The sequence below is a fragment of the Schistocerca americana genome, chromosome 11 (genome assembly GCF_021461395.2).
Source record: "Schistocerca americana isolate TAMUIC-IGC-003095 chromosome 11, iqSchAmer2.1, whole genome shotgun sequence".
NCBI classification, from domain to species: Eukaryota; Metazoa; Arthropoda; class Insecta; order Orthoptera; family Acrididae; genus Schistocerca; species Schistocerca americana.
This window is the reverse complement of record NC_060129.1, coordinates 208,531,005-208,555,449: the sequence shown is the minus strand read 5'-3', so window position 1 is coordinate 208,555,449 and position 24,445 is coordinate 208,531,005. Positions and strand designations below refer to the sequence as shown.

At 45.2% G+C, this 24,445-nt stretch overlaps 1 protein-coding gene across 2 annotated transcripts in view; it reads left to right on the top strand.

The window, feature by feature from the left end:
* Positions 1 to 24,445, top strand: part of LOC124553765 (ankyrin-3-like) — a 44,569-nt gene that overhangs the window by 15,323 nt on the left and 4,801 nt on the right. The window contains exons 2-3 of one of the 2 annotated variants that reach the window (XM_047127700.1): positions 13,699 to 14,343; positions 22,384 to 22,542. In XM_047127700.1, the coding sequence (XP_046983656.1) occupies positions 13,778 to 14,343; positions 22,384 to 22,542 (725 nt within the window). In that variant the 5' untranslated portion in view covers positions 13,699 to 13,777. The remainder of the gene's footprint in view (positions 1 to 13,698; positions 14,344 to 22,383; positions 22,543 to 24,445) is intronic. The other variant, XM_047127701.1, reaches the window with a different exon arrangement.

The window sequence follows — 24,445 nt, the reverse complement described above, 5'->3', positions numbered from 1 at the left end:
TCGCTGCAGATCTTCCTACATTTCAGTACAATTTTCCATTGTTACAACCTCTCGATATACCACAGCATCGTCCGCAAAAAGTCTCTTTGAACTTCCGATGTCATCCACAAGGTCATTGGCGATCTCATGCTCAGCTACTTTAGAACAGCTTCATTATTATAATTACTATTACTACTGTTCCCATAGAAATGAAATGTTTGTAATCGCTGTAAAAAAAAATATATATATATATATATATATTGCGCGAATGATTGCAAAACGAATAGTACATTTCTAAAGGAAATGAATATTTGCCAATGACTTGCTGCTGCTTGCGACAGCTTGGAATGCATCGCTGCGTTTGGAATTTTTTGTGTCGGAACGACGTCATCCATCAGTTTCCATTTCGTAGGCAAAACCAGGAGTTCATTTTTCAAGTCCCGTTCACAACGTCCGGAGAGGAAATGACGCGAACGTGACCTTGCGTTATTCACAGTAACAGAATCGCATCTGCTGCAGCGTGGCACACGTTTGCGCCTCACTTCTCGTATCTTTCGGAAATCGACGATAAACGACATTCCCAGTGTTACGTGAAGCATTTTCTCATTCCGCTAAAGCACAGTGATTTCTAGTTTTGAAGTTAAAATCTTCTGGGTTATTAGGTCGCGTCATATTTCTACTAAAGTGATCGACGTTTCGACCCCTCCGCTGGGATCTTCCTCAGGATCTTCTTGTGTCCACTACTGCTAGAACACTGTCGGAGACGAGTGTCGCGTCCACTTATAAACGGGGAGTTTTCTGGCGTTGGCGCTGGAGAAGTGACAGTATTGGTTAAAATTCATGTGGCTACTATTGGCAGGCCATAGTCATAGGCCAATATTTCCGCTCTGATGCAAAACAAGGGGCGTTGGTAGTTCATCTTCTGTGGGTACCATTGGCGGTTCTAACAAACCTACCACAACAAAGGTCAAAAGTTAATTGTGATTGTAGTGTTGCTCACGCTGCTGCATATTGCATTTTCGGGCAACAACAAAGTTATTAAGTGGCATGTGTCATTAAGAGTACAGTTGATAAAGTCATTTCATGTAATAATGAATAAACTAGGCACTTGCCTTTTCGTGTTTCCCACGCTGGTCTCGTTGTGAACTCGTGGCTCTATCGTCGAAAATCTAGGTGGTTGTGATTCCGAGCTCGGATGCAAAGAGGCCTAGGTGTTATTCTGCGACATTCAAAAGTTTTATAGATGTGTTTCACAAACCATTCTTGAAGATTAAACCTCTCAAAGTTAGCACAATAGTGAGGTACAAAAAGTAATCAGCACTCCGAATTTGTTACACTTCTTTTTTATTACTTTTGTTGCAATATCACGTAACTCACAAAACATCACTTCACAATATAAAACTTACTTGAAAATATCTTCCTCACTGTTAAAGTTCACATTTTATAAACTGACTACAATTTGCGTCTTTTCAACATGACGTCCAAGACTTGACTCTCTAATAACTGCTTACGCGCCCAAAAATCAGAGTTACAAGTAGACAAAGATCAAAGTGACAAAAAGAAAGAATTCACATAATAATAATATCATTGCAATATAAACATATCGATGTATCAAAGTTCCTCTACATTAATGAAATGAAATCTGAATGTTGTCACAGAAATATGTTAACTATTTTCCATAAACACAGTAGAATATTGCTGGTATCGAGAGGTTGAGGTGAGGTTCCGTAATGGTTACGTAATTGAAGTACCATTACACGGTCCATGGTCATCGTATAGAAAGGCACTATTCTACACTGTGCTGGAGAAGGGTTATTGGTTGAAATGCCTGCTACCGCTATTGGTTGGTCGTCATCAGTGGCTACATTGGAAACGGACAGAGCAAGAGAGGGGGAATGTTTACCCAAAATATTGTCCGCCGAGGCGACCTGCAGCGCGTTGTTTACGCCGCTCACACACCGCGGCCGCGTATTTACTTCGTTGATGGCGGGGAGCCACGGTGCCGGAAGCCTAAGCCGCATGTGCCGTTCGTGTTCCTTAATGCGTTCTTTAACAGTTCTTCCCGTTTCGCCTGAATACACTTTGCCGCACCCACGTGACACTCGATAGACGCCTGCACTGTGGAGGTAATCATGTGCATCCGTTTTCCTGCGGAAAAAGTCATTTTATTTTGACTAAGAAAGATGTCTGAATACCATTTTTCTTTAAAATTCTGCTTGTGCGGTCAGTGACCCCAGAAGCGAACGGTAACGTGACGTAGTGAGGAGGCGGTTCCTCGTCATTCTTATTAGCGGTATAACTATTCCGCCTAAAAAGCTCTGTCCATTGAATAACTATTATACCCATTTGCCTTCAGTGTCGTCTTTAAAAAAACTGAACCCCGATTCCGAGTTGTCGTCATCGCTGATACGGAAGGCACGTGTGAAGGCAGGATCGCATCTTCTGCAGCGCGGTACAGAGGAAATGACGTGAGCACGAGCTCGCATTGTATACGAAAACAGGATGGCATCTGGTGCAGCGTGGCACACGTTCGCGCTGCAGTTTGTAAGCGTGTCGTCATATCGCTGGTTTAGTTGTGGAGGATCTTTGCGGGCAGACGCGTGTGTAATAGAGTTGGGCAACAAGATTCTTTTTCCCGATTCGATTCCTACGATTCAATCTCACATCGCGAATCGATTCCTACGATTCGTTCACGATTATCTCACGATTCATTCTAGTCTGCGACGGCACGATTCTTACGGAATGCAAAAAGTTCTACGTCTTACTCACAGATGGCAGGACATGTCTGAAATTATCAATGGAGTTAGAATCGAACTGTGTCATGATAAGATGTGCCAGAAATAGTTTATTTATGAGTAAACATGCATATGACGTTACAAGTCATAATCCAAGTGCTATTGCTCGTGTGTAAAGAAGGTGTGTGTGTTTTGCATTGCATCTGCAACAAATAAGAGGTACGTATTTGTTCATCATACTTTGATTTCTTTATTTTAATCGTGTGTATTGGGAGCTGTCTACTGGCTGTATATCGTTTCTGTCATCACTAGTTCGTGTATTACTCGTGCAAACTAAGCTGACGTCGGCGCGGTGGCTGATGGTAGCGATGGTAAATGGGAAATGCCTTTACGCTCGTTCACGCCACCCGCCGCCAATTGTCAGCTTGGTTTTCACGAGTAATATTACGGCCCACGAACTTCGTTTGTTCGTTCCGAGCTTCATTTGTTCACACGCATCCTCCACTTGACTGCCATCCGGCGGTCGTAATCATTCGGCACGACTCGGCATGATTCGGAAGTTGCCTTCTAAGCATAGCGTACTAAGAATCGATGTATCGTTGGAAGTTGGAATCGTCACGACTCGGAAACGCGCAATCGTTCTTAAGATTCTTTTGAACGACGATTCGTCCGTATCACGATTCGATTCTTACGATTCTTTATTTAGAGTCATTCAAATGAACGACTCATTCACGAATCGCCACAACTGTAGTGTGTAGTGAGTCAAACGCGGGACGGTTATGTTGAGTAGTGTGTAGCTCTGCATGTGAGAGCCTTTTTCTTTTTTACTATTCAGGTTGAAGTGTTGTTACAACTGCTGTTACAGTTAAGTGGTGAAATATGGAAGTGATTCGGAGGAAAGTGTGTCAAGAAGTGATGAAAAACTGAGCAGTGCCGTCGATAACGTATTTATGTTTCCTCTGGTTGCGTGTCGCACAGCATCGATCATCCGCGCCGTGTTCCGTCTCCCAGAATGAACCGACGTGAATCAGTAGAAATTAGTTACCACGAAAGAGTGCAGTCAAGTGCCAGCCAGCGTCTTGTAGCGAGCGTGACGGCGTGCGTTCGATCATCGCGTTTCCGCCTTGTTAACAATCAGCCGCGCCGCGACGGTCACGCGCACGTCCGTACAAGTGAGAAATGAGAACCGAAAAATTAACTTTACGAACAGTGACAAGGAGGACTATTACCAGATACCTGTAAGCGTGACGAGCGTAAGAACTTTCGTTCCATCATTCGGCTTCCGCGTCATCAACAATCACCCGCGTCGTGTCGGTTACGCGTACGCGCGTCCGAATTATCTTTTTGGACTGTTCAGTCATCAAGATTGTTAATTGGGATAAACATTTGCGATTTAGAGTGTAAACAGTGCAACCTGTGATTTCCATATCGTCCCAGAATATAGACGTTCATACCAGACATAGGACAGTGTTGAGTTTTAACGTTGAGTTTCTCCCCTAAACCCGCTTGCATATTTCGATAGATAACTACAGGCAAGCCAGCAGCAGTGTAGAGCAGAACAGTACGACCGCCGCGGGGTTACCAGGTACGTGTTGTGGACAGGGCGCACGGTCAAGAAAAGCAAGGTCACGAAACGAGAAGTCAGTTTAAAGTACCACACCCATTCGTATTTCCGGGCGTGTTACACAAGTTCTCTTATCTTTCGGAAATCGACGATAAACTACACTCCCAGTGTTACGTGAAGCATTTTCGCATTCCGCAAAAAGCACAGTGATTTCTAGTTTTGCTCGTAGTGCTGGAAAGCGGCCAGCGCCGAGAATAGCTAACAAGGAGCCGCGTTCTATTTATTTCCAGATGAGATTTTGGAATTTGCTTTCACTAACAGTGCTCTCGCTTCCCTTAGTCCCAGTGACGTCACGCCGGTTTCGGCAGCAGTTTGCGCGGGAAGTCAGTGTGTGTGATGCCCTGGCGTGTGTCTGCCGAAGCACGCCGTCCTCGAGGCAACAACGCGACTTCCAGGTGTCACTTATACTGCCTGCAACGACTAATTTTGGTTTTCTCTTTCCGGATTACTTACCGTCCATTTTAACTGGCAGTGCTGTTGTCGGATGCCATCCGAACTTCGGGAGACCGTGCTCTTTCAATCGCCTATTTCTAAATTCGCCACGTCTATCTTTCTCACCCTCTTTTCAGTTTGGGTACGTCACTTTCTTTTCACCTCATGGTGCCATTACAGTATCGCGAAACTCGTCGCCTGTAATCTCTGAATAAAGGATTAATAACTGCTAATGCGGTTTCCGCAAGCTTTTTGGTAGGTTTTAACAACAATTTTAACAACATTTTTAACACGTGCCAGTTAAGCTGTGGATGGCAAGCTTTTTGGAAGGTTTTAACAACATTTTTAACACGTGCCAGTTAAGCTGTGGATGGCCACTCAAAAAGATCATAGAAGCGAATTCATTTGGAAAGTAAACATTTTGTTACTGGAGTTATTTATTTTTATTCATTAAAGTATGGTCTCGTGTCAAAAATTATGTCTAATTCGAGAGACTTTTATCCGCTTCGACTAAGAGAAGTAAATTGTTTGAAAAGGGTATATACACTGTGATCAAAAGTATCCGGACACTCCCAATAGCATACGTTTTCCATATTAGCTGCATTGTGCTGCCAGGTACTCCATGTCAGCGACCTCAGTAGTCATCAGACATCGTGAGAGAGCAGAATGGGGCGCTCCGCATAACTCACGGACTTGGAACGTGGTCAGGTGACTGGGTGTCACTTGTGTCGTACGTCTGTACGCGAGATTTCCACACTCCTGAACATCCCTAGGTCAACTGTCTCCGACGTGGTAGTGAAGTGGAAACGTGAAGGGACACGTACGGCACAAAAGCGTACAGGCCGACCTCGTCTGTTGACTGACTGAGACCGCCGACAGTTGAAGAGGGTCGTGATGTGTCACAGGCAGACATCTATCCAGACCACCACACAGGAATTACAAACTGCATCAGGATCCACTGCAAGTACTACGACAGTTAGGCGGCAAGTGAGAAAACTTGGATTTCACTGTCGAGCTGCTAATAAGCCACACATCACGCCGGCAAATGCCAAACGACTCCTCGCTCGGTGTAAGGAGCGTGGACGATTGGACAGTGGGGAAACGTTGTGTGGAGTGACGAATCACAGTACACAGTGTAGCGATCCGATGTCTGGGTGTGGATATGGCGAATGCCCGGTGAACGTCATCTGCCAGCGTGTGTAGTGCCAACAGTAAAATTCGGAGGCGGTGGTGTTATGGTGTGGTCGTGTTTTTTATGAAGGGGGCTTGCACCCCTTGTTATTTTGCGTGGCACTATCACAGCACAGGCATAGATTGGTGTTTCAAGCACCTTCTCGCTTCCCACTGTTGGAAGAGCAATTCGGAGATGGCGATTGAATCTTTCAACACGATCGAGCACCTGCTCGTAATGCACGGCCTGAGGCGGAGTGGTTACACGACAACAACATCCCTGTAATGGACTGGCCTGCACAGAGTCCTGACCTGAATCCTGCAGAACACCTTTGGTATGTTTTGGAACTCCGATTTCGTGCCAGGCCACACCGACCACCATCGAAACCTCTCCTGAGTGCAGCACTACGTGAAGAATGGGCTGCCATTCGCCAAAAAAACCTTCTAGCACCTGTTTGAACATATGCGTGCGAGAGTGGAAGCTGTCATCAAGGCTAAGGGTGGGCCAACACCATATCGGTCGGCCGAAGTGAGCGAGCGGTTCTAGGCGCTTCAGTCTGAAACCGCGCGACCGCTACGGTCGCAGGTTCGAATCCTGCCTCGGGCATGGATGTGTGTGATGTCCTTAGGTTAGTTGGGTTTAAGTAGTTTTAAGTTCTAGGGGACTGATGACCTCAGCAGTTAAGTCGCATAGTGCTGAGAGCCAGGTGAACCATTTGAACACCATATTGAATTCCAGCGTTACCGACGGAGGTCGCCACGAACTTGTAAGTCATTTTCAGCCAAATGTCCGGATACTTTTGATCACATAGTGTGTGTAAACGATTGAGAAATCATTGGAGCAGTGCTTGCACATCAGAATGAGGAAAGCATGTAGCCGCAAAACCAATTATCTCACTGCGCATAAAAGCGTGTTGCAGGGCAGGTTGTGCTGAGAAATATTTGTTAAGAGAGAACTTAAATATGTTGCGCCGCTTCCGATGTATTTAGCGAAAAGTTAGCCGGTATGGTCGTTGCACGCGCAAATCCGAGCAGCTCGCCAGATGGAGTTAGCGCGAGTCGTCCTCGTAGACCAGACTGCTCAGTCACTGTTCGTCCCGTGTCCAGTTATCAGGTCGCCCCCTCTCTCTCACCCTTAGGAAACAAAACAAACCCTTGTCAGCACCGTCCCTCCCAGGCTCTGCACGCAACGACCTGGTCGGCTAACTGCGATGTTGCGTAAATCGGAAAAAGCGCAACATACCCAAGTTTTTTTCCTTGACAATTATCTGCCATCATAACCCGTACTGCAAGGTTTCCAGCCAGACTGTTACCATCCCGTACGGGGATAAGAACAGTGCGAAACAAGCTACTGCCCCTTCCGTTATGCCAGTCAGCCGCTGTTTTTGTCCGAGACTTCGAATAAAGCATTTATGTCGTCTGGAACGAAACACTGCAAGCCGTGTGTGTTGCGCAAGTCGAGAACCGCTCGATACATACATCACTCGTGTGAAATTCCTGACTGCGAGTTCAAATATTTTTATGAATTGTAGGAGGAACGATGAATAAGGTACTCTCTTTGGTTTCGTCTCTCTGCACGGTGTGTACCTGATGTCTACTGACCTTCTGTTACGGTCTTTCACTGCACAGCATAAAAGTTCCCCGGGATCCCTAGATAGTGATGCACGGTCTGCACAGAGATAATTTTCACTTCCAGTATTGTGGTTACAAATCAAACAGCCAGCCATAAAATCGCCCTGCCGAATGCCACTGAAATGTTACGCATTCGCGCATGCCCGCCCAGACGCGGGATATTGCTGCGTTGCCAGTTGTACGCGCCAAGAGAAGCAGCGCCATAGTATAGTATAGCATACGTCGCAGACTTACGTTTAGGGGGGAGCGCGCAGTTTATGAAGTGTTGCCACCACGGCCGCATTATCCCTTTCGCTGCTACAGGGACGTGCTCCCCGCATTTTGTCATCACTGCACTGCTCGCCTGTGCAGACACACGGTGTTCCGACTGACTTTGACACACTATCATTCGATTTCACAAAAACTATTTGGCACAAAAATTTGATGTTTACACATCTTCTTGACTGATACCTTCCCCCCATAAATGACTTAATTTTGTTTCGATGTTCAACGCAGTTACTGCGCAGCATTAGATGTAGTAAACCATTGCACGAAATTTTGAAGAGTTTGCAGAGGTAAAAGTCCATTGTGTATACTTTCCATATGTTCGATTTTAGTTGCTACTAGAAATTTCAAAAAAAAAAAAAAAAAAAAAAAGCATTCAAACGAATAAAATTCATGAAGTAAGACACTTTGATATTGTTTTTAAATAAAGAAAATATTAAGCACCGAACAAGGTTTAATCTCAGAACCCTTCACATAGCAGCCACACACTTTAACCACAACGTTAACGCAGCTGGTCATTCAATAGAACTCCCGGAGGACTTCAAAATGTCACGCAAAATACCGACAAACACTGTTGGTATGACTATAAATTACTCACGTTTCATCGAAGTACAATAGGAAATAAACAATTACCGCTGTTCTTTATTGCGAAAAAGCGGTTAGTGAGAATGATACAAACACCTTTCTTTGCTATCGCCTGAATTAGGAGGCTTATTGCTTGTTTGGTTTAATTAATTAATAGTATATTAAGCAATTGGTGTAAAGAATGCTTTTTCCAAACTTTCTATAAAAGATAGTCTGCTATCAAGACATGGCTTTCGTTCAATTACTTTATTTATGACTGAACGTTTCTAAAACTGAAGACACTCGTCCGTGCTCTGCACTGCAGTCGAGATCTGGCAACGTCGTTCTCTGTTCATTGGCTGACTGTGTTTTGTGACGTCAGATGCGCAGAACTAACCTAAACTCGGCCGCCGTCGTAAGTCACACGCACTTTAACTCACTGTCGCTACGATAAAGAGAGTGGTGGTCCTTCTGCTGTCTTCTCTTTGCTCTCGACTTTTTATTGCTGATTAAGAAATTTTTGATTTATTGTCATTTTTTATGATCAATTTTTAATTTATGGTCATAAGATTAAGTTGCCTTCCGGAAAACAGCGTAATTGTTTTCGAGAGCTCATATCGACAAATCAGATTGCGACCTCTCGATGTCGGAATAAGAAAAATTTTGGGAGCAGGATCCCAATGATTAGGTCTGCTGGACCTCTAAATTCTTTCTTGGTCTCAGTTCAGACTGGCGTGAGCCAGGTCGGTTTCTATCCTAAGATTATTAACCCATATTAGACAAGAAGAGAATAGAAGCTTTCGAAATGTCGTGCTAGAGAAGAATGCTGAAGATTAGATGGGTAGATCGCATAACTAATGGGGAGGTATTGAATAGAATTTGGGAGAAGAGGTGTTTGTGGCACAACTTGACTAGAAGAAGGGATCGGTTGGTAGGACATGTTCTGAGGCATCAAGGGATCACCAATTTAGTATTGGAGGGCAGCGTGGAGGGTAAAAATCGTAGAGGGAGATCAAGAGATGAATACACTAAGCAGATTCAGAGTGATGTAGGTTGCAGTAGGTACTGGGAGATGAAGCAGCTTGCACAGGATAGAGTAGCATGGAGAGCTGCATCAAACCAGTCTCAGGACTTGAAGACCACAATAACAACAACATTAGTACGAAAGGACCATATGGTTAAAGTATTTTTCCTGTTATTGATTAATATTAATTAATTTACTATTTTGACAGATTAAGTTTTGAACTTCCTCTTGTTGGTTAGTTAGTGTGGCTTTTTTAACTTTATTTGAGCTTGTTTTAGGCTATATTCAGATTCGTAAAGGTCCAAATACAGTAGGGTTTGTATGGATTCCGCAACCTTTTAGTGATGCCATTAAGTTGATTTATAAGGAGGAGCCCATCCCTTTTATATCTATTTACTATATTATTTTTCTCCTGTTTTTAATTTAATACTTTCTTTGGCTGTTTGAGTAATCTTTCCTTATTTAACTTACATGACTTCTTTTTCTTATGGTTTTTTGTTTGTTTTTTGTGTTGCACTAGATTGGGTGTTTATACTGTTATAATTGCTGGTTGATCTAATTCAAATTATTCTTCATTAGGTTCCCTGCGTTCTGTTGCTCAAACAATGTCATATGAAATTAGGCTAACTTTGATTTTATTGTCTTTAATTATTCTAATTGGTAGTTTTAACATGTTTAATTTTATAAACTATCAATTTTATTGTTGATTTATCAGTATTTCTTTTCCTTTAGCTCCAGCTTATTTTGCTTCTTCTTTGGCTGAAACTAATTGAACTTTTGATTTTGCTGAGAGTGAGTCTGAATTAGTTTCAGTGTTTAATATTGAATATAGTGCAGGCGGTTTTACTTTGATTTTTTTGGCTGAATATACTAGAATTCTTTTTATGAGAATGTTGTTGGCTGTAATTTTTTCAGATGGTGATTTTTATTGTTTCTTTTTTATTAAGCTTGCTATTATACCTTTTGGGTTTGAGTTCAGGGTACTTCACCTCGGTTTCGTTATGATAAATTAATATATTTAGCTTGAAAGAGCTTTCTTAATTTTTTATTTTCTTTATTGGTTTGCTATATTGGCTGGTGCTTGCCCTTTTAACTGTGCACTCCATTAGGACAATGTGGTAGCTGCGTAATTTCCAGACAAATTTCAAGTTCATAATAAAGGAACACACTTCGGTGCCCATTCTCATGGTGGCAGCTTCGCTGAAGTAATCTCTCTCAATGAGGCAACCCAGCAGATGGTCAGTTGACTCTGTGACTCGTGTATCTTGGCAACATAGGGCACTAGCTGTTAAGAGCAGAGAAATACCTATTCCAGTCCCAGACAATTATAGTTTTCGTAAATACCAGATGAGATTACGAAGGTAAGTTGCTTGGCAGATCACCAATACGGGATGTTTCAGAAAGGACTTTACAACTTTAGAAAGTCATATAAATTTATTGAAAGGAGAGATAGAGCTGGGTATAGTGTTATTCTGTAGGGAAACACATCAAGTATTTTTACATTAAACTGAAGATGTTGTGTGTGGCTTCTGTTGGTACTGCTGCTTACATCCCATCGGAAGTCAATTTCTTCCCAAACTCGTTTTAGCATTGAAGGTGTAACTTGCTCAATGGTGGCGTAAATTCTTGCTCAAAGCTTAGGTACAGAAGCCGACACAGGAGGTGCAAACACGATATCCTTGATGAATCCCCATTTAAAAAAAGAAACTCGAGTGGTGTCAGGTCTGTGCTATTGGCGCATCACGGCCGATCCATTCACCTGGAAGGCGGTCGCAGAAAATGCTGGACATCAGCCAGGTAGTGGGGTGGTGCGCCGTCTTGCGTGACGTAAACATTTCGTTCTCGGTCATCCTGATCGATTTGTGGTATCAGAAATTGTTGTAACATATCCAGGTACGCTATCCCGTTGATGGTTCTGTCATGGAAGAAAGCGGCTGTACACGTCGTTCTTGCTCAATTCAGAGAAAACGTTCAGTTTAGGGCTATCACGAACATGTTGCAATGTTTGATATAGATTTTCCTTACCTGAAATTCTAATATTGTGTGTTAACCTTGCCACTTAAGTCAAAAGTGGATTCATCAGAAAAGAACATTTTATCCTAGAAATTTTCATCCTTGCGTGATGGATTTTACACATCCGACCAGAAGTTCCTGCAAGAAATTTCATCATTGTGTTTTATTGCTTGCATGATCGTTAATCCGTACGGTTTCAAATGCAAACGATTTCTCAACACACGCCAAACAGTTGTATGTGGGATTTGCAGTTCGTGAGATGCATGCCGAGTCGATTTCGTTGGACCGTTGACAAAACGTTGTCTCAATCACTCAACAGCGTCGTCAGATGTGCTCGGACGACCTGTCGATTTCCCATGTCCTACTGAGCACCCTGTTTCTACAACACATTTATGCCACTCATAAATTGTGGGGCTACTAAGGAACATCTTCGGCGTACTCGGCACCGAAATTATGCTGAACTATTGTCGCAGACTTCGATTCTTCAAAGCAAAACACACAGCTAGCACGGTAGCACGTCCAGCGGAGGTAGCCATCTTTAACGCAACTGCCGCTAGCGCTCCTTACGGTGCGATTCGGCACAGCGGAATACACGAGACAAAACTTGATGTATTTCCCGACAGATTGACACTACAACCACCTGGGTAGGAACTAGGAATTAATTTGTATGAATATTCAGAGTTTTAAAGTCCTTTTAGAAACACCCTGTATTTTTATGGCCGTGTTGGTATTGCGCTAGATCTCCATTTTGAAAGACTTCGTGATTGACTGACACTGAGATGAAATTAGAAAAGAAAGAAATTACACTACTGGACATTACAATTGTTACACCACGAAGATGACGTCCTACAGACGCGAAATTTAACCGACAGGAAGAAGGTGCGGTGATATGCAAATGATAAGCTTTTCAGAGCATTCTCACAAGGTTGCCTCCGGTGGCGACACCTACAACGTGCTGACATGAGGAAAGTTTCCAACCCATTTCTCATACACAAACAGCAGTTGCCCGGCGTTGCCTGGTGAAACGTTGTTGTGATGCCTCGTGTAAGGGGGAGAAATGCGTAGCATCACGTTTTCGACTTTGATAAAGGTCGGATCGTAGCCTGTCGCTATTGCGGTTTATCGCATCGCGACATTGCTGCTCGCATTGGTCGAGATCCAATGAGTGTTAGCAGAATACGGAATCGGTGGGTTCAGCAGGGTAATATGGAACCCAACGGCCTCGTATCACTAGCAGTCGAGACTACAGGCATCTTACCCGCATGGCTGTAACGGATCGTGCAGGCACGTCTCGATCCCTGAGTCAACTGATGGGGACGTTTGCAAGACGACAACCATCTGCACGAACAGTTCGACGACGCTAGCAGCAGCACGGACTATCAGCTCGGAGACGGTGGCTGCGGTTACCCTTGAAGCTGCATCACAGACAGGAGCACCTGCGATGGTATACTCGACGACGAACCTGGGTACACGAATGGCAAAACGTCCTTTTTTCGAGTGAATCTAGGTTCTGCTTACAGCATTGTGATGGTCGCATGCGTGTTCGGCGACATCGCGGTGAACCCACATCGGAAGTGTGTATTCGTCAATGCCATACTGGCGTATCACCCGGCGTGATGGTATGGAGTGCCATTGGTTACACATCTTGGTCACGTCTTCTTTGCATTGACGGCACTTTGAACAGTGGACGTTACATTTCAGATGTGTTACGATCCGTGGCTCTACCCTTTATTCGATCCCTGCGAAGCCCTACATTTCAGCAGGATAATGCGCGACCGCATGATGGAGGTCCTGTACGGGCCTTTCTGGATACAGAAAATGTTAGACTGCTGCCCTGGCCAGCACGATCTCCAGACCTCTCACCAATTGAAAACGTCTGGTCAATGGTGGCCGAAAAACTGGCTCGTCACAATACGCCAGTCACTACTCTCGATGAACTGTGGTATCGTGTTGAAGCTGCACGGGCAGCTATACCTGTACACGCCATCCGAGCTCTGTTCGATTCAATGCCCAGGAGTATCGAGGCCGTTATTACGGCCAGAGGTGGTTGTTCTGGTAACTGATTTCTCAGGACCTATGCACCCAAATCGCTTGAAAATGTAATCACATGTCAGTTCTAGTATAATATATTTCTCCAGTGAATTCCCGTTTATCATCTGCATTTCTTCTTGGTGTAGCAATTTTAATGGCCAGTAGTGTAGTTCTCAACTCATTTGGTGGATGTGTTGTTCAAAATAACTGCACTGGCATCTGTTTGACAGAGGAGAATAACACGGTGGTGGTACTGACTTGTGACGGGCAGAGGGTCGCCGAGTTACACCGTGTTCCGGACTCAGCATTATGGCAGCCACTTACGAGACCGAGGAGACGTCAGCCGGGGACCTGGGTGCGCTGCTGGACGCGGGCGACGGCGCCACGGTGACGCTGGCCGCGGGCGGCACGAGGCTCGTGGTGCACAGGGCCGTCCTGGCCGCCAGGAGCCCCGTGTTCGCCGCCATGTTCCGGCACGACATGCTGGAGGCGCGCAGCGGCTGGGTCCAAATCGCAGACGTGGAGGGCCCGGTGCTGCGCCAGCTGGTGGCCTACGTGTACACCCTGAAGGCCCCCCAGCTGCCGGGGATGGCGCCGCAGCTGCTGGCGGCCGCGGACAAGTACGGACTGTCGGGTCTGAAGGACGCGTGCGAGGAGCAGGTGGCCGGGCAGCTCACCGTGGAGAACGCCGCGGCCACGGCCGTCCTCGCACTCAGCCACTGCTGCTCCGGCCTGAAGGGGGCTGCCGTCGCATTCGTAAAGGACCACTTCCACCGGGTGGCTGTGACGCGGGGCTGGGCAGACGCCGTGCTCCGACACCCGCACTTTGTCGCGGAGTTGACTCGCCTGATTGCACAGCCACCTGTACGACCCGGGTATGCTTACACAATATGTTCAAATATTCTCCCATAACTATGAAATACATGCTTGACAGCTACAGAAACCTCTACGAAGGTATGCATCAGCACATTCCTTACATCCTCATAACTGGTTCACCAGATGTGGCTAAATTAGATGACAAAAATCTTGAAACGGCAAAGTATTTTGAAACTTTATAAATTGTTTTGGCAATTTAGCTATGCCTAATTATCCCCTGACGGTCGACAACTCTTTTCTGAGTATACGCTTTGCTACTCTGGGGGCCCAGCCTTTGCAGCACTATTTCCCTTTCCGTGTAGCGAGTCTTTACTTGCACTATCCCTTTCTCCCTCTGCCTTTCTGTTAGATGGTCTTCCCAGTGCAGTCCCCACTCGGACCTGGTAGATGATTTAGGACCCTAGGTTTTCCATTCAGTTGTGGAGCTGTCCACGCCTTTTTATTAGTATGTTCATGGTCCCCATTGTTGGGTTTGTGTGACCACAACATTTCCAAATTTACATGAAGTGTCAGTCGTGCAGTGTGGTGATGTTTGCCTTCCACTTAAACAGCCTTCATTTCCAAGGAGGTAGTATGCCCAAAATCAAACACAGTAGCCATCTTATTGTGGATAATCCACCAAGTACCTGACCACACAGTAATTGTACTGTTGGTGCCTGAGCTGCAGACTGCCCACGTGTGCCAAAGACTATGTCCCCAACACGAATGGGGCACGGGGACTCAGAGCGACAGATTGCTGGCCGGGTAGCTATTGCCGAGTCTGAGTGACGCCCGTGGGGAGAGCTCCCGTTCGGAGTGGATGGCACCGTAGTAGGTAACTTTCGTATCGAGTGGTTGAATCTTTCTGCCACTTGTGGTTATACAACCCCAACAGTCTCTTCAAAAGGAAGGAACTCATTCAACACAGAGAGATTCGGCCCCAGAAAGTTTCCTTCTCCGACTACACTTTAGGAGGAACATAGGGCTAAGTGACAAGCAGAGAAATAATTGCCACGATACCGGGTTTGTACGTGGACATATGGGGGCTCTTTTTGGTCACAAACCCTTTACTCTTTGTTTGGAGTATAGAGAACAAATTTGGGGGAGTTGCAGCCATCTGCATTGTGAAGTGTGAGTCAGTTTCGATCGAAACAGCATCTCCGTCCCAGTCATGGGTATTGCTGGCTTGTAACAAGCTCGTTCACATTCTGGTGAAGTCTAAATATGGTTAAAGGCATCATTTTCCATCATAACCACCTTGCAGTCTCGTGATGAGCTACACACCAGCTTAGAGTGACAGAGTGTACACTTTGTCCATCATGTCCATAGGCGGCCATAGGACAATAGAGTTATCCCTCCCTAGCATCACTCCACACAGCGCCACCCAGATGGGCTTTCCACAATGCTGACTGGTACATTTTCACCTCTGTTGTTTTTCTTGGCTTCCTGCTGCATAGAGGTGTTGATGTGGCTGTCCAGCATGCAACACCAGCTATTCTATTGGCAGGCATCTTAGTAATCCCCCAGTCTTTGGAAGACAGTACCCAGACAGTACCCTGGCAGACCCCTGAAATTGCCGAGGCTATTGGAGGTTGCAGACCATCTCTCCAACTGCATTTGAGAACTGTGATCCTGCATTTCCTTCCCCCAAACTGTGGATAGAGTGACTGAACTTGTCCTTCACTGTACACCATTTAGAGCCGTATAATGCTTCATTCATTGAGTGGGAATTCTTCAGTGCCTTTGGCCCGATACAGCCCCAGGTCCAGATCACATTCACAAACAAATTCTTAAACATCTATCTGTGGATTGTTGGTATCATCTACTTACTATCTTTAACCGTATCTGGGGTGAGGATAAGCTCCCATTTCCTCGGGGGGAGAGCACCATTGTTGCAGTACTGAAACTGGGTAAGCGTCCCGCAGAGGGGGGTAGCTATTGCCCAATTAGTCTCGCCGATCTTCTCTATAATTTGCTCAAATGCATGTCGAGCCAGTGACTGTGTTGGCTCCTTGAGTCTCGGGACCTTCTAGCTCTCTCTCTCTCTCTCTCTCTCTCTCTCTCTCTCTCTCTCTCTCTCTCTCTCTCTCTCTCTCTCTCTCTCTCTATTCGTTCAATCGGTTCCGACTCTTCGTGACCCCATGAACCAAATCACGCCACTTTTTCCTGTCTTGCACTTTCTCCCGTAGACCTTCCAGGTTGGAACACATTGCTTCTGTGATGCCATCGATCCATCTCGTCCTCTGACGTCCTCTTCTTCTAGTTCCTTCAATCTTCCCCAGCATTAATGTTTTTTCCAGCGAGGCATGCCTTCGCATTGTGTGTCCAAAGTAGGTCAGCTTTTGTTTTAAGATTAGACCTTCCAGGGAGAAATCTGGTTTAATTTGCTCCAAAATTGATCTGTTGGTTTTCTTTGCAGTCCATGGAACTCTAAGAAGTTTCCTCCAACACCACAATTCGAAGGAGTCAATTCTTCGCCGTTCAGCCTTTCTAATGGTCCAGGTCTCACATCCATACATCACAACTGGAAAGACCATAGCCCTCACAATACGGATCTTTGTTGCTAGTGTTATATCTCTGGACCTTATAACCTTGTCAAGGTTTGACATCGCCTGTCTACCGAGCAACAGGCGTCTCCGGATTTCATGGCTGCAGTCACCGTCAGCAGAGATCTGGGAACCGAGATAACTGAATGTGGTCACTGCTTCCATGGTTTCTCCTGCTATATCCCACGAATTGGTAGGTGTAGTTGCCATAATTTTCGTTTTCTTCACATTCAGCATAAGACCAGCCTTTTCACTTTCGTCTTTCACCTTCAATAAGAGTGTTCTCAAATCTTCTTCACTTTCTGCCAATAGGATCGTATCATCCGCGTACCTGAGGTTGTTTACATTTATTCCAGCTATTTTAATTCCTGTTTCTCCTTCATCTAGCCTCGCATTCCTCATGACATGTTCTGCATACAGATTGAATAAGTACGGTGACAGTATGCAGCCTTGCCGGACCCCTTTCTGAATCTTTATCCATTTCGTTGTTCCATACATAGTTCTCACCGTGGCTTCTTGGTCAAGGTATAAACTCCGTATGAGATGAATGAGGTGATCTGGTACACCCATGTTTTTCAGTACGTTCCATAATTTGTTGTGATCGACGCAGTCAAAGGCTTTGGCGTAGTCAATAAAGCAGAGGTACACATCTTTCTGGAATTCTCTCGCTTTTTCCATAATCCACCGAATGTTAGCAATTTCATCTCTAGTTCCTCTTCCTTTCCTAAATCCAGCTTGTTCTTCTGGCAGCTCTTGATCTAGATATTGGCGAAGTCTATTTTGTAAGATTTTCAACATAACTTTGCTAGCATGTGAAATAAGTGCAATTGTTCGGTAATCCTTCTAGCTCTATCGCAGAGCAATTTTTGCCAAGGTCATTACACTGCTGATAATTTGGTTTTCCTGGATTCTGACATCTGGAGAATTTTTGCCTGGCGTCAGCACTTTATTGCTGTCTCCTTTGAACTACAAAAGACTTATAACACCACATGGTGACACCACAAGGTGACACCACAAGGTGACACCACATCCTCACTACCTTACATGGATGGAGTCTCTGGAGCCCACTTCCAGTTTTTTGCTCAGAACTTCTGCTCACTCCATACTTTCTGGATTCAATGTATTGAGTATCCCTCTCTTTGTAGTGACCATCAGTGGTCTTGCTGAAGCTCTAGGGTCTTCAGTGTCACACTTCTTGTGCTGACAATTTTTGCTTTAATTATTGCTCCTCTGTATGGGTCTTGCCGAATGCTGACTGCAGCGCCATTCGACAGGCGTAGTCGTGAGTCCTCACCTATGGCGCTCAGTTTTCTGCTGGCGAGACTTACGTAATGCACTTCTGTCACTGTTCATCCGTGACCAGACCTTGATGACTGATTACTCAATGTGGTGGAGATGTATTGTGCTGGTCTTTGATGCTGGGTTGACACGCCTTCCCCCATCGTTACCAACTTAGGGAAAGGTGCCGGCTACAATGTAGTAATACACTACGCTGCATCAGTAACACCATCTGGGGTGCAGACTGCTCTGTCCTTCTGTGGACGTACAAAACCCTCATCGTGCCCCATCTTCATTATGGGAGTCCAACATATGGTTCAGCATCTCTCTCAGCACTGTAGCCACAGGACACAACTGTGGTGGCCAGCCTCCCACAGGAGCCTTTCGAATTAGCCCCGTGAGCAGCCTACTCGTGGAGGCTGGGGTTCCTACCACTTACAGATTAGTCACCAATAATAGCTTCTCAGTTATGTTATAAATGTTCACAGCTCCCACAAGCATACAAACTATTTCATAGTAGGGCTATCCATCTCCCACAACAGAGACCCAGAATCACAATTGCAATTCGTGTAGTGTCTCTCTTCTCAACTCCTACTTCCCCCACTGTCACCTCCCATCAGGGAGCAATAGTGCAAGCTCCCGTGGCATGTACCCTGACCTTGGGTCGGTCTCAATTTATCCTTTAAACCAAAAGATTCAGTTGAGCCCGTGGTTTTTGACCTCCTGTTCCTGGCAGTTTTCAATGGATTTCTGGGTTTGGAAATTGCATACGCTGACGGCTCAGTGGTCGATGGATGAACTGATTTTGCACACACATTCAGGGTGCAGTGAACTATGCTCCTTGTTAAATGGATGCGGTGACTTCACTCCGAACTGATGACCGTCAAACGAGCCCTTAGTCATCCTTGTACTTGCACCTACAAGATGTTTCTGATCTGCAGTCACTCCCTGAGCAGCTTTCAGGCTATATATCACCCATCATTCACGACTATCCAGAATCTTTTTTCTGGCCTCCATCAAGCAGGACAGTCAGTCATCATTGGACTTGTGGTCATGTGGAGATCTCTGAGAATGAACAAGCTGACTTGTTTTCAAAGTCGGCTACCAGGATGACGATTTTGGAAATCCAGGCATCATAAGTGCAACTTTGGTCGACTCTGCACCATCAACTGTTGGAGGCCTGGAACTCTGAATGGTTCACTCTGGACTCCCCAAACAAACTGAGGGCAACGAAGGAGACTGCGATCACATAGCAGTGTTCCTTTGCACTTCTCACAGGAAAACCATCGTCCTTTGTTGGCTACACATTGGCAGCACTTGGCTGAGCCGTGTCTACAATCTCCAACGTGAGAACTCATCTTACTGTTGTGACCACATGGCAGTGGCCCTTGTCCTAATGGACTGCCCAAATTTGGCTGTTTTGCGGCAATATCTTAAAACCTGACATTCTACCCCTGGTGTTAGTGATGATGTCAAAGTGGCTGACTTGATTTCTACTCATCTCTGTAAGGTGGACACTTCGATCTCATTGACTGCTTGTGATGGTGAAGGGACACCCCACATCAGCTCTGGTCCAAAGGATCCATGGTGACCCTTGCTCAGTGGTTCAGCCACACTCCAACCCTTCCTACCTTTTTATGCTCTATTTCCGTTTTATATTTGCTGTTTCTGATGTTTTTATTCCTTAAAATTTAATCATTTTGTCTGAGCTGCTCATTTTCTTGGGGCAGTGGAGGGTGAGATAGTGCTGGTCGGATGCAGAGGGTGTGTCTCACTTTGCATACTGTACCCCAACCTCAGACTGCATTCTGGGCCACGTGACTCTCCCACATGACTCCCTCTCTTTCCTCTCCTACTTCTCCTTGCTTTTGTATCTAAGTTACAATTAAGCTCCCTAGATTTACCTTTTGTATCCTTCCTCTGGGGATTAGATGAACAGGTTTATGACCTCCGAGTTTGGTCCCTTTTACTCCGAAAAGCAAACCGACCAATGCATAGTTACTTACAGTGATAAGCTGTGTTCATTGAATGTGTAAAACTAATGATTATTTACGTTTTGGGATCAAGTGTTTCAATGAAAGGCAGACTGACTTTGTACATAGCATAAACCATATTTGCCATGAACGCAAAATGTGCAGCAAAGGGCACAGTCGGACAAGTTGCATCCAGGGCTGCTGAGTGCTTGTCCTTCATTCTGCACACTGCACTGGTCGCTGTAAACCTCTCCACAGAGAGTAGAATTTGAAACTGTGTGCTGTCTCTGCTCCCTTTGATAGTGAGGTACATGTACATAACACCTGTCCTGCTGCATAAATGAAAGATGAAGATGCGGAGCAAGTTTGTTACTCATTACCAGCACCAGGGGCCCTGTAGTATGCACTAGTACAGTTCAAGGAGGGCAACAGCATACTTAAAATTTTTCATTTCTGATGTTGCTCTGTTCCAAACATTGATCTGTGGAAACATTAAGTGTTGTAAAGTAGACAGAGTAATCACTGCACCAACATCTGGACTACAGCTTTGTGCACTGCAAATTTCTCTTTCACTTTCTTGGTAGGTGTATGTGATGTGCCCATAAATACCGTAACGAAATTGGTTTAGACTCCCTTGCCAGTACCAGGGTAATTATGTATTTTTTAAAATACAGATTAGGTAGGAGTAGCTGTAGGTGTGGGGTATTTTTCTCAGTCGGGGCATGTATTGTAGACATAGAGTAAACCATGTGACATAACCACGTATGCAGCAGGCTGTAACTGCTTACTCTTCGCACAACCTGTGACCAATTCACAAGACCATAAACCAGTCCTCACAACAGATCCAGGCACTCTCCCATGACGCTGGGTGTGTTGATCAATTTTATTTCTGTTAAGTCATGCCTCAGAAAATGTGCTGTAAACACCGTTCTGTAACACATAGCACATATAGAGAAGGGGAGAGGGGGGGGGGGTGTTTTAGGTAGTCAAAACGCTATGCTTGCTTTTCACAGAAGCAAAGGTCAAATCTGTGCCCACTCTTTTTTGTTGAAGTTTTTCTTGGCATTTTCAAAGGCCACAAAGTGGATACTGTGGTGTTTCTATGTGCTAGGACACAGCTGATGACAAATGAAAGAAAACAACCCTTGGTCACTATTTTTAACGAATTAACCGGGTTTCAACAAGAGTGGCAGTACTTATATCTCATTTATAAAATAATAAATATGCCAAAAGGGCATTAGTCACAAAGATGTTTAAGATAAAAAATTTCAATGGCGAGCCACTAAAGGCTGCTCATTACTTACGCGGTTACAGGTTGCAAACGGCCTGAAGGTGCCCGCGTTAACAAATGCGGCCAGGTGAACATGGCACTGCAACGAGTGCGCCATGTAGTAGCCGTAGATACAATTAGGTGACTTCACATTGAAATATAGGCAGGAATGATTATAAATGAACAGTATTTGGTACGTAATGGAAAGCAATGTTTGTTTGCTAGTAGCATACAACGTAACATTTTGTCTACATCGAAGCTTGTAACAGTAAAATAAAACATGAAAACATGATGATGAGAATGTAGATACAACTGAATGACAACTTGTAGAAAGCAGTATTGACGTGAAATACAGCCAAGAAACATTTGATAATTAGAAAACATAGGACTACCTTAGAAGGAAAAGAACATTTCGGCAACCTGGACAAGAAGACCAGATGTCAGATATCGAGTAGCGGCTTTGTACCATTGAAAAAATTATGTTACATAGCTGTAGCTGTTCGTTAAGGATGAGGGTATCCTTTCGAAGAAAATGTGACTAGTGCCCTTTTGGCATATTTATTATTTTATAAATGACATATAAGTCCTGCCAGTCTTTCACGATGATTCTGTACTTATACTCTGTATCATATGTTTTTAGTCATAATTCTGTGACCATGTTATAGACCATTCTTTGATTTAAATTCTGAGGAAGGCACTCCTAGCAGTGTTGAAACCCGGTTAATTCGTTAAAAATAGTGACCGAGGGCTGTTTTCTTTCAATTCTAACTATTCACGGTCTCTGAACGTGCAGCCATGTACAAAATTTTGCACAGCTGATGTATATACATTCAATTTGTGCTTCATTTAAAGAAGCTGTTGTCTGGTATGCTGATCTACTGCTACAGAGAACTTGGGAGAAGCGGTGTGTTAACTGATTTGCACAGTGGTAAGTCATTCATCGTACTGGAACTGCTATTGTCACAGGCAGTGTGTGTTCTTCTATCTTTCCAGACAGTCCCTCAGCAGCAACTCGTGCACCAAGCAGTCCCCTGGCCCTCACGTGAACACGCTCGCCCACAGCGACCACGGCCAGACACCTGCCACTGCTGCGCTGCCCGCGGCTGCCCCCGACATTCCTCCACTCGATGCCGCCACTGTCTCTCGTATGCGGTAAGTTTTATCACTAAGCATGGACAATTTTTGCACTCTTAGTACCATTTATAGGTCAGTCAACCACATGTTGTAGAAAGAGATGCGAATTTTGCTTTATCGTATTTCGATAAATCAGAACTGAAGGTGTCACAAAGAGTTTTTCCTTTCGCATGTTTTGGGGATCATCCTCGTCCAGCTTCTATTGCCAGGAAAGGGTCCCTCAGGACACTCCCCTCCACGGTTTCTGCTGGTCTCCAACTGGATATCAGCCAGTGGCTGTAGGAGAGGCAGGCTGCTGGTCGTATGGATTCATGGTCTTCTTCAGTCCCTGCAGCTAACGCAGGGAAGTCATCCAAACCCACTAAGGAGAAAAAAGATAAAAAGAGGCCTTCAAGAAGATGGAGGACATTCCAGTGTTCCCACACCACAGGATCCCACATGCTCTGCTTATATGGCCACAGCAGTGATCCTGACAGCCCCTGGGGCTCCAGAACGCACCACATAACATTTCTTAGATCCCACGTGTGTTGACAACACCAACACTCAACCGGTGGCTGCAGGTGACCCTGTGACATACCCTGTTTCCTTGTTCCCTTCAAATCCTCCCATTACACTGACACCACGATTCTACAGTGGAATTGTAGCAGTTTTTCCCACCACCTGACCCCTGCCCTTCATGGGTAATTGGGGATATTTTAAGAATTGGGCCTATGATGATAGGGTATCAGGTGGAATTTGCACATGTGTTTGAACCTTATGTATAGCGAACTTGTGCCTCTGGATAAAATGTTGAAGGCTGTAGCTGTTTGGGCAAGGGCATTTCAGGATTATACCATCTGTAACATTTATCATCCTCCCAACGGTGGAGTGCCTCAGGATGTAGTATATTTCATAATCTTTGGCAACTCAATGTCTATAACCCTTTGTGGGGTGGTACCACAATCAGTGGCCGTGGTAAAGACATTGATAACTTCCTGGCAGATCTCAACTTCCGTCTCTTGAATACTAGTGCCTCCGCACACTTCAGTGCAGTACATGGAACTTTACTTAGCCATTGAACTTTATGTTTACAAGCCTGATCTCCTATCCACCCACTGGAGGTTCCACAATGACCATTGTCGTAGTGACCACTTCCCAGTCTTCTTTTTCTCTCCCTCAGCGACACTCACGTGGGCACCCACCTAGGTTGGCTCTCCACGGTGCCTACTGAGATGTTTTCGCCTCCACTGTAATTCTGAGCTTCCCACTACGTGGAGGCATTGGCGTGGCTGTCCAGAATACAGCAGCACCCAATCTTTTGGCAGACGATGTGGAAATCCCTTATTCTTCGGGATACCCCTCTCCCCCACTTGGAAGACTATATTTTGGTGGGCCTCAGAAATCACAAGACTATTAGTGATTTCTCCAATGCCATAAGCAGCATCTGTCGATAGAGCACCGCAACTGGACCTTCGGTCGACTTGACGGCACCAATTGTTGGATTTCTGGAACTCGGGATAGTTCGCCCTCGACTGCCCAAACAGAGGGCAGTAAAGGAGACCACGACTACATGCAGTGTTCCCTCCATGCTTCTCGTAGGGAATCCTCTGTCCGTGGCAGCTATGCATCATTCGCACTCATTTGAAGCACCGCAACATTTTCTGATGTGAGAAACCCCCATACTGCTGACGAGTTGCCCAGCTGATGGTGGCCCACGTCCAGCTAGACTACCCAATTTTGGCTGCAGTGTGGCAATATCTTAAACTTGCAGACATTCTACCTCTGATGCTAGCGGACAGGTTTTGCGTTCCACCTGCAGAGGTGGTTTCTACTCGTCATTGTGAGGTGGGGCACTTGCCCTTATTGACCGACTGAGGGATTGTAGCGATGGCCCTCGCTTGGTGTGGCCTACGAATCCCATAGCACTCCTTTCTTGTTTGTC